This window comes from Corvus brachyrhynchos, unplaced genomic scaffold (genome assembly GCF_000691975.1).
Source record: "Corvus brachyrhynchos isolate BGI_N302 unplaced genomic scaffold, ASM69197v1 scaffold167, whole genome shotgun sequence".
Classification (NCBI taxonomy): domain Eukaryota; kingdom Metazoa; phylum Chordata; class Aves; order Passeriformes; family Corvidae; genus Corvus; species Corvus brachyrhynchos.
This window is the reverse complement of record NW_008239547.1, coordinates 6,100,321-6,114,720: the sequence shown is the minus strand read 5'-3', so window position 1 is coordinate 6,114,720 and position 14,400 is coordinate 6,100,321. Positions and strand designations below refer to the sequence as shown.

The following is a 14,400-nucleotide window of genomic DNA, read 5'->3' as shown; positions in this document are numbered from 1 at the left end:
CTCGGGCATTCAAAAGGCTGTGAAAAATATATAAATCCGTGCCTTACCATTGGCTGCAGCCCTCCCCTCCCCTCATTTCTCATATTGGGTTGTCTTTCCAGAGAGTTCTATGTTCCTCAGTAGTTAATTGGTCCTCGTTATTCCTCCTCGCCTACCCCTTCTCCCATTTGCTGTGATTCCTTCTCCCCGCCTTGGTAACACCCCCTGGCTGATGTTCCATTGGTTACCCTATGTTTTCCACGCCCATATTGTGGGGGTACAAGACCCCCTGCAAGCCACGTTTCTTTGGCTTTCTCTGTGGGTTTTTCTCTCCAATGAACCCCTTCCCCTCATGAAGAAGTCCCTCCGCTTCTTTCCTACCTCCTTCACACACCCGTGCCATCGGTGGGCAAGGCAAACCCCAGCGGGTGCTTCCCTGCCCCCCTGAGCCGCGATCGGTTTCCATCCTCCCCGTTTGGAGCAGGCAGAAGATTGCCCGGTGTGGGACAGCGTGCTAGTTGGATGGCACCACGGGAGTTGGTTTGCTTACCTCATTGCTGTTTCCAGTAAATTGTTCTCATCTCAACCCATGATCTTACCTTTTGTGCCTCCAGCTGTCCTCTCCATCCTGCTGCAGGGGGAAGGGGGAGGGAGGGGGAGTGATCGAGCAGCATGTGTTTTGGAGAGTCTCAGCAGGAGCACCAAATTGGGGAGTACCCTTCCTGAAGCACAGCACTGTTATGACAAGTTGTTCTGCAACTCAGCATAGCACAGGAAACAATACATACTTATGATTTATTTAATGTATTGTTGCATGAGTATGAACAAACATAGGTCAAAACTGATTCATCTTCCAAATTCTAGCAGTAGTTGACTTCAAAATTTGTCAGAAATTTCATACACTTTTTTTTTTTTACTAATTATATTCGTTTGCAAGTACAATCTTTTAAATGTCTAGTTGGAACAGATTGTAGCTATAAATTAACATGTAAAAAATTAACATCTCTATTCCAAAGTGTTTTTCCACAATTCTTTTAATAATAACTAAATATCATTGCAGACACTGATTAAGAAATGCTGTGACCAAAAAAAATACAAGAACAGCTAGTACAGAGGCACGTGTAGGACCTATTAGTTTCCTAAAATACAACTACATGAATATTAAAACTGTGTCTGCAGTTGAGAAGTGTATCATCTGCTTTACTCAAAGCAGTCGTGAATTAAATGCCAAGGCCTGGCCTCTGTTTTCCTTCTTTTTTTCTTTTTTTTTTTTTAGTATTTTCTTGGTGGTTTGTAGTTCAGAGTACTAGTTAAGATTCAAAAATAGTTATTAATACTGAGATGTATCTGACATGATATATTTTTCTTGAAATATGTTTATGTCATCATCCAGGGCTGGAGAATATTTATAGAAAACTTGATGCTTGGTGAATAGGTACAAAGTCTATTGGACAGGTTTATGGATTGTAATGTTAATGAATAAAGAGTATTTTGCAAGCAAGTGTCTGAGAGAGAGAAGAGATGATATTGAATGGCTTTCAGTCAGTGATTTGTAGACTTTTCAGGTTTAATGATTTACTTGTAAGGTGAAGATGAATGATGACTAAGAGAAGCAAGTTTATATTCTACAGTAGTCTATGAGAAATTTCTAAAGAATTACACTCTTCTATTGGCTGTAGAAGAGCTGCTGAGGTCTTGAGCAATATCAGCAGAATACTAAGAAGTAGTAAACATAGGTAAAACTAAAAACCCATTGTTTTTCCTTCTAAAAGCCATGATGATTTCCAAATCTTCTTGAGTACAAAAGCTTTTTTTTTCTTTTCTATAGACTCTGTATATATAAAGCAAGACTGTATTTTTCAAATTCTACTGCCAAAAGTTGTTTGGAGCCTTTGTATTCATTGGAACTACAGGAGGCAATACTAAGTATGCATCTGTGATCCTAATTGCTGCTTTGAGCAGTCTGTTGGAAAGCTGGGAGATGGTTGGAGCCCTTACTTAAATGTGTTGATATAAAATGTTAGAGCTCATAAAAAGTCACAGCTTCACTAGCCATGCAGTGCAGGATTCTGACCTACCAGCTTGAAGTGTTTTATTTCTTTCTTACTAAACTACTGAAGCAGTTTTCAGGTTTTCAGTGGATTTTTTCTTTTAGTCATTTTTCTTTCAAACTTTCTGAAATACGTGTCGTCTGTTAAATCTAACCTTGGGTGTACTTTAGGACTCCTGATCTTGGATTAGAAACAGAGAAGGAACATGTTATCTGCCCTTAAAGGATTTTACTTGTTTCACTGGATGAAATCTCCCCACCTGAACCTCCCAGGCTGCCCCATATCAACCAAGAATAACACCAAAAATAACAATCATAATGCATGATGTATTCCAAATGGCTCCAGGAAATGAAGAAGCATAACAAAACTATTACATTACTTGCAGAAGAAGAAAAAGTCTATTATGGCTTGTGTTGAGGGTTAACACTCCCTAATGACTTTCATGTTTTTATGAGAATATTACTAAGAATTTATGGACAAGGCATGCTGCACTGCTGTTGTTTCTTCTTGCAGTTATTTCTAAATCTCTCCTCAACTGATTTAGATACTGAAACAAAATGGGCCAATTAACATCACTTTGCTAATCCTCTTTATTAATCCATACATTATCCAGAGTACCCATAAAGTATGAATTGTGTTTTGCAGAATGGTCTGCAAAGGTGAATTCCTTGCTTTTATGAGTTTAATAGTTCTAATGAACACTCTTGGAAAACCCTATGTGAGCAGATACTGATTAAAAAAAAAAAAAAAGAAAAAGAGTTTTTTGTGGTTTTGCATATATCCTGCTTCAAAATACATTGTGAAATATACCAAAAAGTCTGCCCTTGTTCTTTGTTCTTATGTAAGTGATGTTTCTTAATATGTGCTTTCAGTGGAGGAAGACACAGAGGAGAGCTCAAGATCTGGTAGAGAATCTGTGTCCACAGCAAGTGACCAGCCATCCCACTCATTAGAGAGACACATGAATGGAAGCCAAGATAAAGGTGACAGAAAAAAAACTGGAAAGGAAAAGAAGAAAGATCGAGATAAAGAGAAGGATAAAATTAAGGCAAAGAAAGGAATGCTGAAAGGCTTAGGAGACATGTTCAGGTAGGTACTTTGCAATCAAATGTAGAATGAATTATAAAAAGAACTTTTTCTAGTTATTCATTATATTGTGAATTCTTGCTGAAGCTATATTTTACTATGCAAATCCATACCTGATGTATATAGGCTGATCTCTCAATTTTTGAGCCCATGGGTGGTGTCATGGAAGGGAAGCAGCTCAGAATGGAAGACAAGGAGATGGCTGGCAGGCCAAAGGAAAGGAAAGGCAAAGGAGAAAGTAGTTTTAAGGCACAGACTGCTTGGTTTTGGAAACAGTTTTTTGTGATGTCTAAGTCATGCACATATCCTTTGACAAGTCAAAACAATTGGGATTTTGTTTTATTTTTCTTCTTTATTACTGTACCCAAAGCTTATGTGTTGGTAAATGAATGGTTTTCTTTGCTTTGCTATTAAGACTATTGGTATCATGGAGGCATGATGTGAAAGAGATGAATCAGTTTGAGATTGAAAAACAGCATGCTTTTCTCAAGGAAAACAGGATCTAAGTAAGGTTGTGTGCTCTGAGAACCCATAGAGAATGGGTCAGTGAAAGACTTGATTTTTACCAGACTCTGAGTTCTTTTTAAAGCAGTCATCTCTCCAGCAGACATAAGTGATCTGAAAGGAGCAGACTGCTGAGGTACACCCTGCTGTTGTGGGTAAATGTTGAAACATGACAAACATCTTTGATCACTTGTGGGAAGAGGTGAGAGAGCAAGAAAATCAGTCCTTCTTTTAGCTAGCTAGAGTAAATAAATATATTTCAAAGAAAAATCAATATTAAGGCAGTGTTTGTTTTGTTATTTAAAGTGAGGTACCAGTATTATTTTAAATATTTATTAATGATTCTGCTCTGAAAGCGTGTAAGGAGAGCTTCATTTAACTTTCATCCCATTACTTTCTTTATCCTATAAAATATTAGTTGAACTTGTGTTGTAACTGCACATGGTCTTGAGAATTGTTCTGTGACTAAGAATCATATTACAAGAGTAGTAAGTAGAAAAACTGGTTAATTAAGGAAAAAAAAAGTAGTTAATTAGAAAATACTGTTTTGAAAGTTTGAAAGCTGCTTTAAGAAAACATTAAATAATACCAGCCTGTTAGACAGTGTGTGCCATAGAACACCAGAGGGTCATAGGAAATGGTCCCACATGTCAGGTAGGAAGAGAGTCCTTCAGCCTGGACCCTGTGAGACCCATGGGGATGCCCTCATCTTCTGGACATTTGCCTGCCTCAATTGAAGCCTGGAGCAGAGCATTGCACCCCACTCTGGGAGAGTGTGGAAGGCAGGAGGTGTGAAATGCTGACTGATTCTTTTCTACACTCCATCCTTTTTATCCAGCAGAAATGGCAGGTAAAATTGAGGCACAATATTCGTGATAAATTCTATGGGCTCTAAGTGGTAGTGTATTGGATACCTTGAGTGTTGTCTTGTGAGTCCAGTCAAAAAGTGTTTACAGCATCTAGAAATCTTAGGCAGCTCCGTGGTCCAGACAATGTAACCTTTTCTGTATTCTTGATATAGCACTTCTGAAATCTCTAATCTGGAAACAAAACTAATTTGACTAATAGGGTGATCCAAGGCTTTGTTGTTTGCTCTTCATAACAGTCAACATTTTCTTGAGGTTTTTTTCCCTCACTACCATTTCTGGGTGAACTTTACTTTTCAGTCTCCTCTTAATTAATGTGAGAGCAGCGCTATCTGGATGTAGCTGACTGCTCCTGAATCTGTAAATAAGCTTGCACCTTGTCAGCCCACACAAGAGAGGTGTTCCTGGCAAGCAAGAAAATGCTGATAGAGAGAATTAAGCATTATGCCTCATTTCCATTTGGTGCTTGATTTGCTTTGTTGACAGGCTTCTCAATAATGTTTGAGAGATGGGCTTTGTAATGTCTGCAAGATAAGCTACTACTTCTACCTATAACACGCTTTGTTTTTCTGTACATTTGACATATATCATAGATATCAAGTAATCACTGAAAGAAGTTGTGTGATAGAAAATAATGATGACAGTAACATTTAAAATTCAAACCAGGATCAAAGCGTAATTGGATGTTTTAGTTCCGTGCAACATTGTGATTTCTTTGTCGTTCTTTTTCTTTTCCCCTTTTTCACTTTTTTCTTCCTTTTCAGTGCTCTAATCTTAAAACAATCTTTCTTCATTAGGCTGTATGGGCAAAAACACTTGTGAGATGAAATTGCTATTAACTGACACTTTATTCCAATGTCTGTATTTAGCCAAAGGGCTTTTAGTTGCCTATATGCAAACTGGCAGCTCATAAAGTAGAGTCTGTGTGATGTATGAAAATAAGTCTCCTTGCATTCAGTTGAAATCTTAGGATTTGCCACTGGAATCTTCATTAAACTCTGCTGTGAGATGGAAAGTCTCACTAGAGAACCCTGTGTTACCTTTATCCTTCAGTATCTAGTCATCATTTCCAAGAAATCCCTGGATGATTCAGAAAAGAAGTTAAAATCATAAGTAAATCTTCTAAACACCTCCATTGTTTTACTGCTTGTATCAAGCATAGTAAAGAGGATTGACATAACCTTGGAGGAGAACTGCAAACTGAAAACTACAAAACTGTGTGACTCTGACCCACACAGCTCCCATTATTTCCTGAGGACCTTTGCCGACATTGGGCTGTGGACAGGTTGGAAGTTCACCCTTCTAACTGAAATAAACCTGTGTGAGCATGTGTGTATTTCTTTTTTCAAATTGACATTTCAGGGCACAACAGGTTATTTAATTATGTAATTTGGCTGAGAAGTCTCTTCACAGATGAAAATAGGACAGCAGTTAGCCTGGAAAAGTGTTGAGCAGAAATATTGGTCTGTTGGAGGAGAGGCAGGTGCTGCAGTGCTTTGCTTACACCTGAATGTGTTTGTTTTATCTGAGTAGTTGGATCATTCTCATTTTAGCTTTTCAAGAGGATCATGTACCAAATCCTGTGGCCTGTGAGATGCTATGCAGTTCCTCCTTCTCCAGTTAGAGGGTGCCTGGATGGCCACTGCCACCTGACCAAATAGGTTTTGGGAAGCTGATAGGAAGTTCTGCTAGCTTTTTGTTTCACTGCTGAGAAGCCTTCAGTGCATATATGTTTTGACATCAGAAGTTGATAAAAATCTGTATGCTTCTCCAAATGCAATATGAAATATGTTTACTCATTTTGAGTCTGAGTTTGTTTATTTGTAAGTAGAGATTTTGTTTCTTCATAAAAATTAGCCTGACAAAAACAATCAGTAGTTGAAGAAGCCGTTGTAGTGCTGCCTTAAGGAAGAGTCTTCACAGTTTCAAAGAGTGTGCCTGTAATTAGTGCTGGTAGGTGTACATTAATTTAATGGTTTTCGGTGTTATGCGATTCTTTGACATTCCTCTCCTGAGAGAGAAAAATGGTATAGGGTGTCTTTTTTCCCCTTCCTTTTGCCCCTGTCATGTACAGAGTATTTTTATGAAAGTGGATGCCCTCAGGATATGAGAGAGGAAGATTTGAGATGTTATATTTGAAGGTTTTGGAAGATGATGAAATGACACATCTGCTCTGGTGCTGCTGATCACTTACAGTCCCTGCACTTAATTCATGCTTCTTCCCAGTGTACAAGCTTGGATATAATTGTTAGATGGGGGACTGGACTGGTGAAGTAAAATATGTTCAGCAAGTGGTCAGTCTCAGCAAAGGATATGCTGAGGAATAACATCTTTAGGAGAAAATGAACCTCCAAGATGCTGAGAATAATGAGGAGAAAGAAGCAGCTCTGGGTTTCCAAGGGCAGGAAAGGGAATAGTAGGGAGGCCAAGATAGCTAGTCATGTCTTGTTGAAAATATCTAGGGACAGTCATTCACTGCCTGATAAAAATACCCAAGCCTACTGAAACAAGTGACCCTTGATATGATCAGAGAAAAATGGCTTTGAAAATTCTTATGGTATGTTTAGATTTATGTAGGAAACAGCTGATGAGAACAAAAGATGGGGAATATGACTTGTATCTTAACCTGGAGCTTAAGCAAGAAATATCTGCTTTGGTTTTGGAGGTTATTTATGGAGTAGATGTAATGTAATTTGAAGCATCTGTGGATTTCATGTTATATGAAATAAATACATTTTCTGCTCTAGGAATTAATACCTGAGTCCCACATAAACATGACTTCTCAATGGAGAAGCACTGGGTATTGAACTTCACAGAACAAGAAAGTATGCTCAAAATTAATCATGTGCATAGATGTCTTTTGTATTGGAGAATTGTGTGTGTTAAGATGTGGCCTGTAATGTTGATGGAGATGTAAAGTCATAACATATGGTAGGTGATCCTTAATTCCCATTTTAAGTGTTGTAGCATATAGGTGGGTAAATCAATGCACTGAATAACCAATGCAAATGTAATATCCCCAGATTACCATTAAAATCTAATCCTAATTAGATTTAATTACGTTTAAAATGATTACTGGCAGCCTTGCAGTGTTGTATCTTCCAGTTCTGTGAGAGGAAGTAAATAATTCTGTTTGCAACCTTGTTTAGCTGAAATCAGATATACTGCTGGCTATTTTTTTCTCCCACACAGCTGTTTCCAAGGTGCACTGGACATGTCCAGATTCATAAACATACTATTTGTAGCTCTGAATTATACATTTTAACCACATTAGCCATCTGAGACCACTGACTAGGCATTTGGGAGAATAACCTACATGGATTACTGTTGCTTGTTACATGACTTCCTTGTATTGCCTATTCTGGTTTTCATTTAAGTTTTCTCATTGTAATGTCTGTGAGGAGATGAAAAGCAACTCACAAAGGCTACACCACTGATTTAGTAATAGCCTTCTTTCTCTTTCATTTAATAGCAATCTTCAGACTTTTAACTAGGCACAATAACTAAAACATGCCAGAGTTGTGTAAAATACTGTTGAATTACATCCTAATCAGCAGGACTGGAAAATACCTCAAACTTGATAAAACTAAATCTGTGGTCTGATTTCTATCATTCAGTAGCTTAAGAAGCAGCAATAATGCCATTTTCTGTGGAAGCATGACTAATAGGGCTTTGTATTGGTGAATGACATTTACTGATATATGGACTTAAAGGAAAACATGGGAATGAATTCCGAAAGTTAGAATTTTTTTTTTCTTCAGTGCTCATGGAACAAAACACCATAAATCTTGAGTCTTGGAACACAAAGGAGGAGGAGGTTAGTGCTTAAACACCCGTCAGCTGCATCATTTCAAATTTGGAAGGTCATTGTGTGCACACTGGATTGTGCCTGGGTTTGCTAATGCTCATATGAGAAGCTTGCCGACAGCTTGCAGTGCTTGTGCTGAGACTTTCATCAGAAACGCTGAGCTGGGTCGTTGGTCAGGTAAATGGAATCTGGGGCCATTTGTGCTCTGGTTTTTGCCTGCTGCTATTATAAGCCAGCTGGCACAACTGTCATTAAGTCCACATCTGCTTTTCCCCTTCTGCCACTGGCTAGAAAATGCATGATCTGCTATAATTATAATCCTAGATGCAGGGTCTAGGCAGGATATCCTTTCACACTTCAGAGGAGGAACACCGTCCTCATCCTGCCTGCAAGTTGGATACTGTTGATGCACCTTTTCTGTGCTCTTCTGGGCTACTTTGTCCTGATCCATTTTCAAAGTTTCAGCCAGCCACTGGGACACACAGCATCAGAAAAGCCTTTCAAATGAAATCAGCCATGCAGCAAATTTTCATCTTTGATGCAGACAATTACCCAGGACTCTTACAAGTGTCTTTCAAAGCATTTTCATATTCTTCACTTCCTTTTTTTCCAATTAAAACTAAATACGGGACTGAAAGAGATAAGCTTGGCTGGAAATAGCTTTTCTTTTTCGGAAAGGAAAGCCATGCTCCTTCCTTTCTCTGTTCACTTTTTTGCCTTCTTGTTTCCTGCTGCTCGATGGAGGCAGTAGCTTTGAGGAGAGGTGTGTTTCATTGCCTGCAGCCCCAAGCACACCGGCTTTTGACTAAGATGTCATTTGGGGCAGGGGGTAGTGGAATGGCAAATTTATATCTCTAAACCAAACAAGTTCACATAATCTGTCAGGGATTTAAGGAATGCAGCTTCATTAAGTGGTTAGTAAACTCTATGACTTTTAAACGAAACACAGAAAGCAGTGGTATGCAATTGTGCAAGGGAGATTTGAAGTGGGAGATTAACATAATTGTATGTGGTTTTCTGGTTTGTCACTCTGACAGAAAGCAGGGCTTTGCTCTATGTGTTCTTAACACTGGATTTTCCCAGAGTAAATCTTGAACTTGTAAATCTGATGGTGGTATAATGTATGGGGGTTTGGTTGTTTTGGTTTTTTTTTAAAATTTGAATAGAATCAGGGCTCTCGTTTCCAACATCCTGAAGTAAGTGTCAGGATGACTTGTTACTAGAGACGAGTTCATAGTGGCTGCTAACATATTCTCCCAGTGTTCTTCCTTTGCTTGTCAGCGACTTTAAATAGAGAACCTTTGACACCTTCAGCACTGTCTTTGCCTGCAAAGCAAGTGAGGAAGGCAGGCGGGGTGACAGCTGAGCCCTCCGCCATCCTGCCCGGCGTTCTGTGCACTTCTCTTCCAGGCCTGCTGGATGAATATAGAACGCAAGTGTCAAGGATGACACCTTCTTTATAATCTCTGCAAAGCCAGCCTTTTCAGGGAAGAATTTGTTGACAGTTCAGAGATTCAAAGTCAATTTCAGTTTAAGCTCATATAGAAATAGGATTTTTTCCTCCACCTCATGTAATAATTGAAGACTAACCAGGCAGTGCGCTAGTCCATAACGAAGTATCATAAATACTGTCTTGAGACATGAAGCATTTGTTAGGTGAAAAGCTCTGTTAATGACATTTGTTTTGTTATCTTTTGGAAATGTTCTTTGGAGGCTTAATTCACTACTGATAGCACCTGTACATTGGTATACATTGTGGATGCTGTAGATTATGTTTTTAAAGCAGAGCCGTCTTTGAAAATCCTTTTTAAAAACAGGAATAGGAATGTTGACTTAGAAGAAAATGAATGTAACTTAATATATTTTTGTATCTGGGATGACATAGGTGGTTAAGTCATATTTTTGTAAGGTACTTAAGTTGGCAGCTGGAGGACAGCTGATCCTTTTCTAAAAGGCAAAGCTCGAACTTACTACTGCATTTCACTTCCCAGGAGCAATGATCTGTATTTGTGGTGTGTTGGCAGGCTGATGCCTCCTGTTAAGATGTTAACATGTCCTACTGTTGTGCAAAGAAGTACTTATTAAAGGCATAATTATGCAACACTTCAGTGAAAATGGCAAAATGGGAATAAACCAGTGTATGATTTCTGGAATAGAATACACCGGCATAGAAATAGTTGGTAAGCACCTGTGTTTCCCTGAATTCAGTAGGAAAACAGTAGGTATAAAGCTTTCAGAGGCCTTATTTAGGCTTTTAAATTGTTATTTCTGGAAAAACTAAGAGGAACACAGGTTTTGTAGAAAGAATAAGAGGGAAGGAAATATTAGAAACATGGTAACAGTGGGGTATAGAAGTAGTATTTCCCCCATTTTGAATCTGTTGATGACTTCTGGACAGAAAAAAAAGATAGAAGGAACTGAAGAGATACTGAAAATACTGCACTCTTAGAGTGATTTGGGCAAGAAAGGTTTTCTGCTTGGTTCAGCTCCTACTCACAGCAGCCCAGCTTCAACTTTTCATCAGCTGAGTGTCATGCCCAGTTTAGTTTCAAGTATCTCCAAGGATGGAGAGTCAGCAGCCTCTCTCAGCAGCCTCTTCCAATGCTTAACCACTCTCCTGGTGAAAAGTCCTTGGTAAGATAGGAATGAGAGACACTGAATAATCCCTGGTACAAAAAATGTGAATCTATCAACTGTATTTATCCTTCTCATGAATCAAGAACATGCAGATGCACAATAAGTTTTTCATGCAAAAAATTTAAATTTTAAAGGACCTTTGTGATAAGCTATTACTCTCGGGGACTGCTGCCCTCACAGGACTCAAGAGTATAGGAACTAGCACACCTGAGCCTGTATTTGAGGCTGTGAGCCACTCATGACATTCATGACATGCTAAGTGTTAAGGAAGAGCTTATCTATAAAGAGGTTTCTTTTCGTTGTGCTTCCAAGCATCTTATTCTAAATTGTCTTGGACTTGCAACCATTAGGATACTGAGCATGATTGGCTGATATGGTAATAATGTCTTGTCTTATATGATCCACTGAGCTAGACGGGAGGATTATTTTCTGTGGAACTGAGGAAGAAACAGTTGACAGAAATCTTCCTTTCTGCTATTTCATGCTACACCAGCAAATGTCACCTATTTTTTATTAAATATCTAAAATTAGTGTTGTATTAATGCTGATACTTTTCATCCTAAAGTACATAATCAAGTAAAACCTTAGGCATTTGTAGTTCAGCCAGTTGTAAAAGAAGAAAGTTAATTTTGCTTTTTAGTTCTGCTCATGTTTGGTTGATTCCTTAGGATTTAATGTAAGAGCATAAGAATTTGGTCACACATGAGTTAAATGATACCCAGGAAATTCCTGTACCCCAGTACTTTGCCTCTGACAGTGATCAGTAGTAGCTCCCAGGGGTGGAATACCAGAACTGGGTGACTGTATACAGCTCTTCCCAGGTCTGTCTTCCAGACTTTCAGTGATCTGTAGCTCAGGGATTTCTTGAGACAGTGCCTTTGTGCTCAAGTACAAAATACAGTGTGTGTGCATATTCTGTTCTGGGCAGTTCGTACTGTTACTGATAATTTGAGGTATATGTACCTAATTCCACAATACTACAGAATTTGAAGTATGCCATATACAAAAATGTCTTTTAGTGATTGTGTGAATGACTTTTGTATCAAGGAGCTGCTTTTGCATTTCAAGTGCCCAGACCTGATTGCGCTGCGCCGCAGTAGATCTGACTCATTATGTCAGCATTTTATGGCACTCAGGTAAGCGTGTTTAGAAAGCAGCAGTAAACGTTTTTGATGTGCAATAACATTTCAGTAGTTAATGTGGTGTTCCACCACATATTAAATTTTACCACTTCTGTGCAAACTTACAATAAGCAGAAGTGCAAGAAAAGGCTGTAGATGTTTGTAAAATAGATCCTGCTGGATTGAATTCAAGAACTAGTTTTACAGTGTATGTTTGGTCTAGCTGATGATGTGGTTAATGGTAAATTTTGAAATGTTTGCTTTTGCAGAAGACAAATTCTTGGTTTCTACAAATGTTAACACTTTTTTCAGGACTTTGTTGCTATCAGTCTTGTAGGTCCTAGTCCAAAAAGAAAAAAGAACATAGTATAGTTTCATGAAACTACTTGGTGAGCTTGACTTATTTCAATAAATATAATAGCATACTACTGATATGGCTGTTTTAAAGAGTTTGTATTTTATGTTGAAAGTATTTTAGAAATGCTGTATTGGTAGAGAAATTCTCTTATAAATAACTAGTTCAGTCAGTGTTAACTTGTGTTAACTGACTATTTACTTCATAGACTTAGCTTTGTCAATGAAGTCTATGTAATTAGTCCTTATGTTTTTTTCTGCTTGCAATTCAAAAAACTCCTGGAGTTTGGCAAGCTGGTTAAAATTTCAAGAGGAACTATTTTCTCATTTTAAAAACAGGATAGTACCTGGTCCATGCTAATGTCTCCAGGGGTTTTGATGTCCTGTAGTGTTCCCCATATTGTATAAATATGAAATATATGTATGCTAAAATCATATGCTAGAGCTTCCAGATACTGGTGTTGAGTTTAGTTTGAAGGTGGATGGATGCTGGATAGATGAATCACTGAAAATGTATGTAATTTCCTTTTTCATGCTATGCTGTTATAAGTTGTAAATAAATGTCTAATCAGTAACAAAGTTTATGGATTAGGTCTAAAAGATCTGAAAAAGATTAGATAACAAAAATGTATCTAGAATTGTATCTTTATCAGCAATTTTGAGTACCACAATAATGAAAGTAGCATATTTTTATACCGGTTGCAAGTGCCTCTAGCATATTCAACACCGGGTGTGTTTAGTATGCAAGCTGAACTGCTGTTACACATTTCAACAGCAGTATACCACAAATAAATCTCAAATATTTCACAATGTTGTTATAGATGCTATCGTTGTCTTTAACACATAGTGCTAAAATCCTGAAATTCAGAGCACAACATGCTGGCACAAGCGGGAGTTTCAGATGTAGTGTGACAATTAAAGTATTTCTTTTTTCTGATGTTGCTGAGCAGGTAATGATACCAACAATATTATAATCTGTAACTGCTCGGAGTCCTGGTGTCATCTGTAGAGCTCCAAATACTTCGCTAGTTTGGTTTGCCTTTTATAACCCCAAAGGAGGAAAACTGCTTGTGTAAGATAAATGAAATATGAAGAATCAGTGCCATTTTCATTGTTGGTTTTTTTTCAAGATTTATTTTAGGCTGTATATTCAGAATAAGTAGTAAAATGGCAGTGCTAATTGTTGTATACTGTGTGCAGCACTGAGCGTGAGGAGAGCTGTTATCATTTGAAGAAGAACATCTCAAGAGCCAGATATCTTTGAAGTCAAGTCTGGGTTTATTTTAAACATCATCTGTCTGGGTTTCTAAATAAATACAGGCCTAGTCATTTGCTTTCTATAGTGCCTGAGCATGTAGAAATAAGAACAAAAATGTCAGTGTGCATGGGACTGGTCCAGGTCTGAGATATTCTGTGCTAGGAGCTTATTTCTATGGTGGCTGGAACAAAAAAAAAAAAACTCACCACCCTACATCTCTTGTCTGTAATTAGTCCCAAGCAAGTCCTGCTTTGTACATCTCTTCAATCTGAAAAAAATCTCAGCTCCCAGCTTGGCCCTAAAATAATCAGCAGTGTAAATCACAATTGATATAGTTATTTCAACTGCTGTCACCATGAAGACAGCTCAAGCTCTGACTGCTGGCAGCTACAGGATACCAGGCATCTCCAGGGCTCCAGGCAGCTCTGGGCAAGCCCTGGAAGCAGCTGCTACAGGGACTTGCTGTCAGCCTGCTGTCCCAGCAATGATCCACCTGAGTCTTACTGCATCTACTCCAGAGATGGTTTGTTCCAGTGGTGCTGCTGCAGTGCAAAGTCTCGCTCTTCATTTTCCACCCAGAAGATAACTGCCTGTGTAAACTATATTTTCGTGCTGCAGGGCAGAATATCAGCTGATAGAAGAGACAGAGGTGTGTGAAGCCAGCAGTGACGTATTAATACTTACTACCCAGAGCTTTGGTTCAGGCTAAGTCCCTTTGCCACAGCCCTATCTTTGT

The 14,400-nt window shown here is 38.5% G+C and overlaps 1 protein-coding gene across 25 annotated transcripts in view; it reads left to right on the top strand.

Moving 5' to 3' along the window:
* The window catches only part of PARD3 (par-3 family cell polarity regulator), a 451,418-nt gene that overhangs the window by 308,177 nt on the left and 128,841 nt on the right, over positions 1-14,400 (top strand). For all 25 annotated transcript variants that reach the window (XM_008639287.2, XM_017741464.1, XM_017741463.1 and 22 more), the window contains one exon: positions 2,903-3,119. In XM_008639287.2, the coding sequence (XP_008637509.1) occupies positions 2,903-3,119 (217 nt within the window). The remainder of the gene's footprint in view (positions 1-2,902; positions 3,120-14,400) is intronic.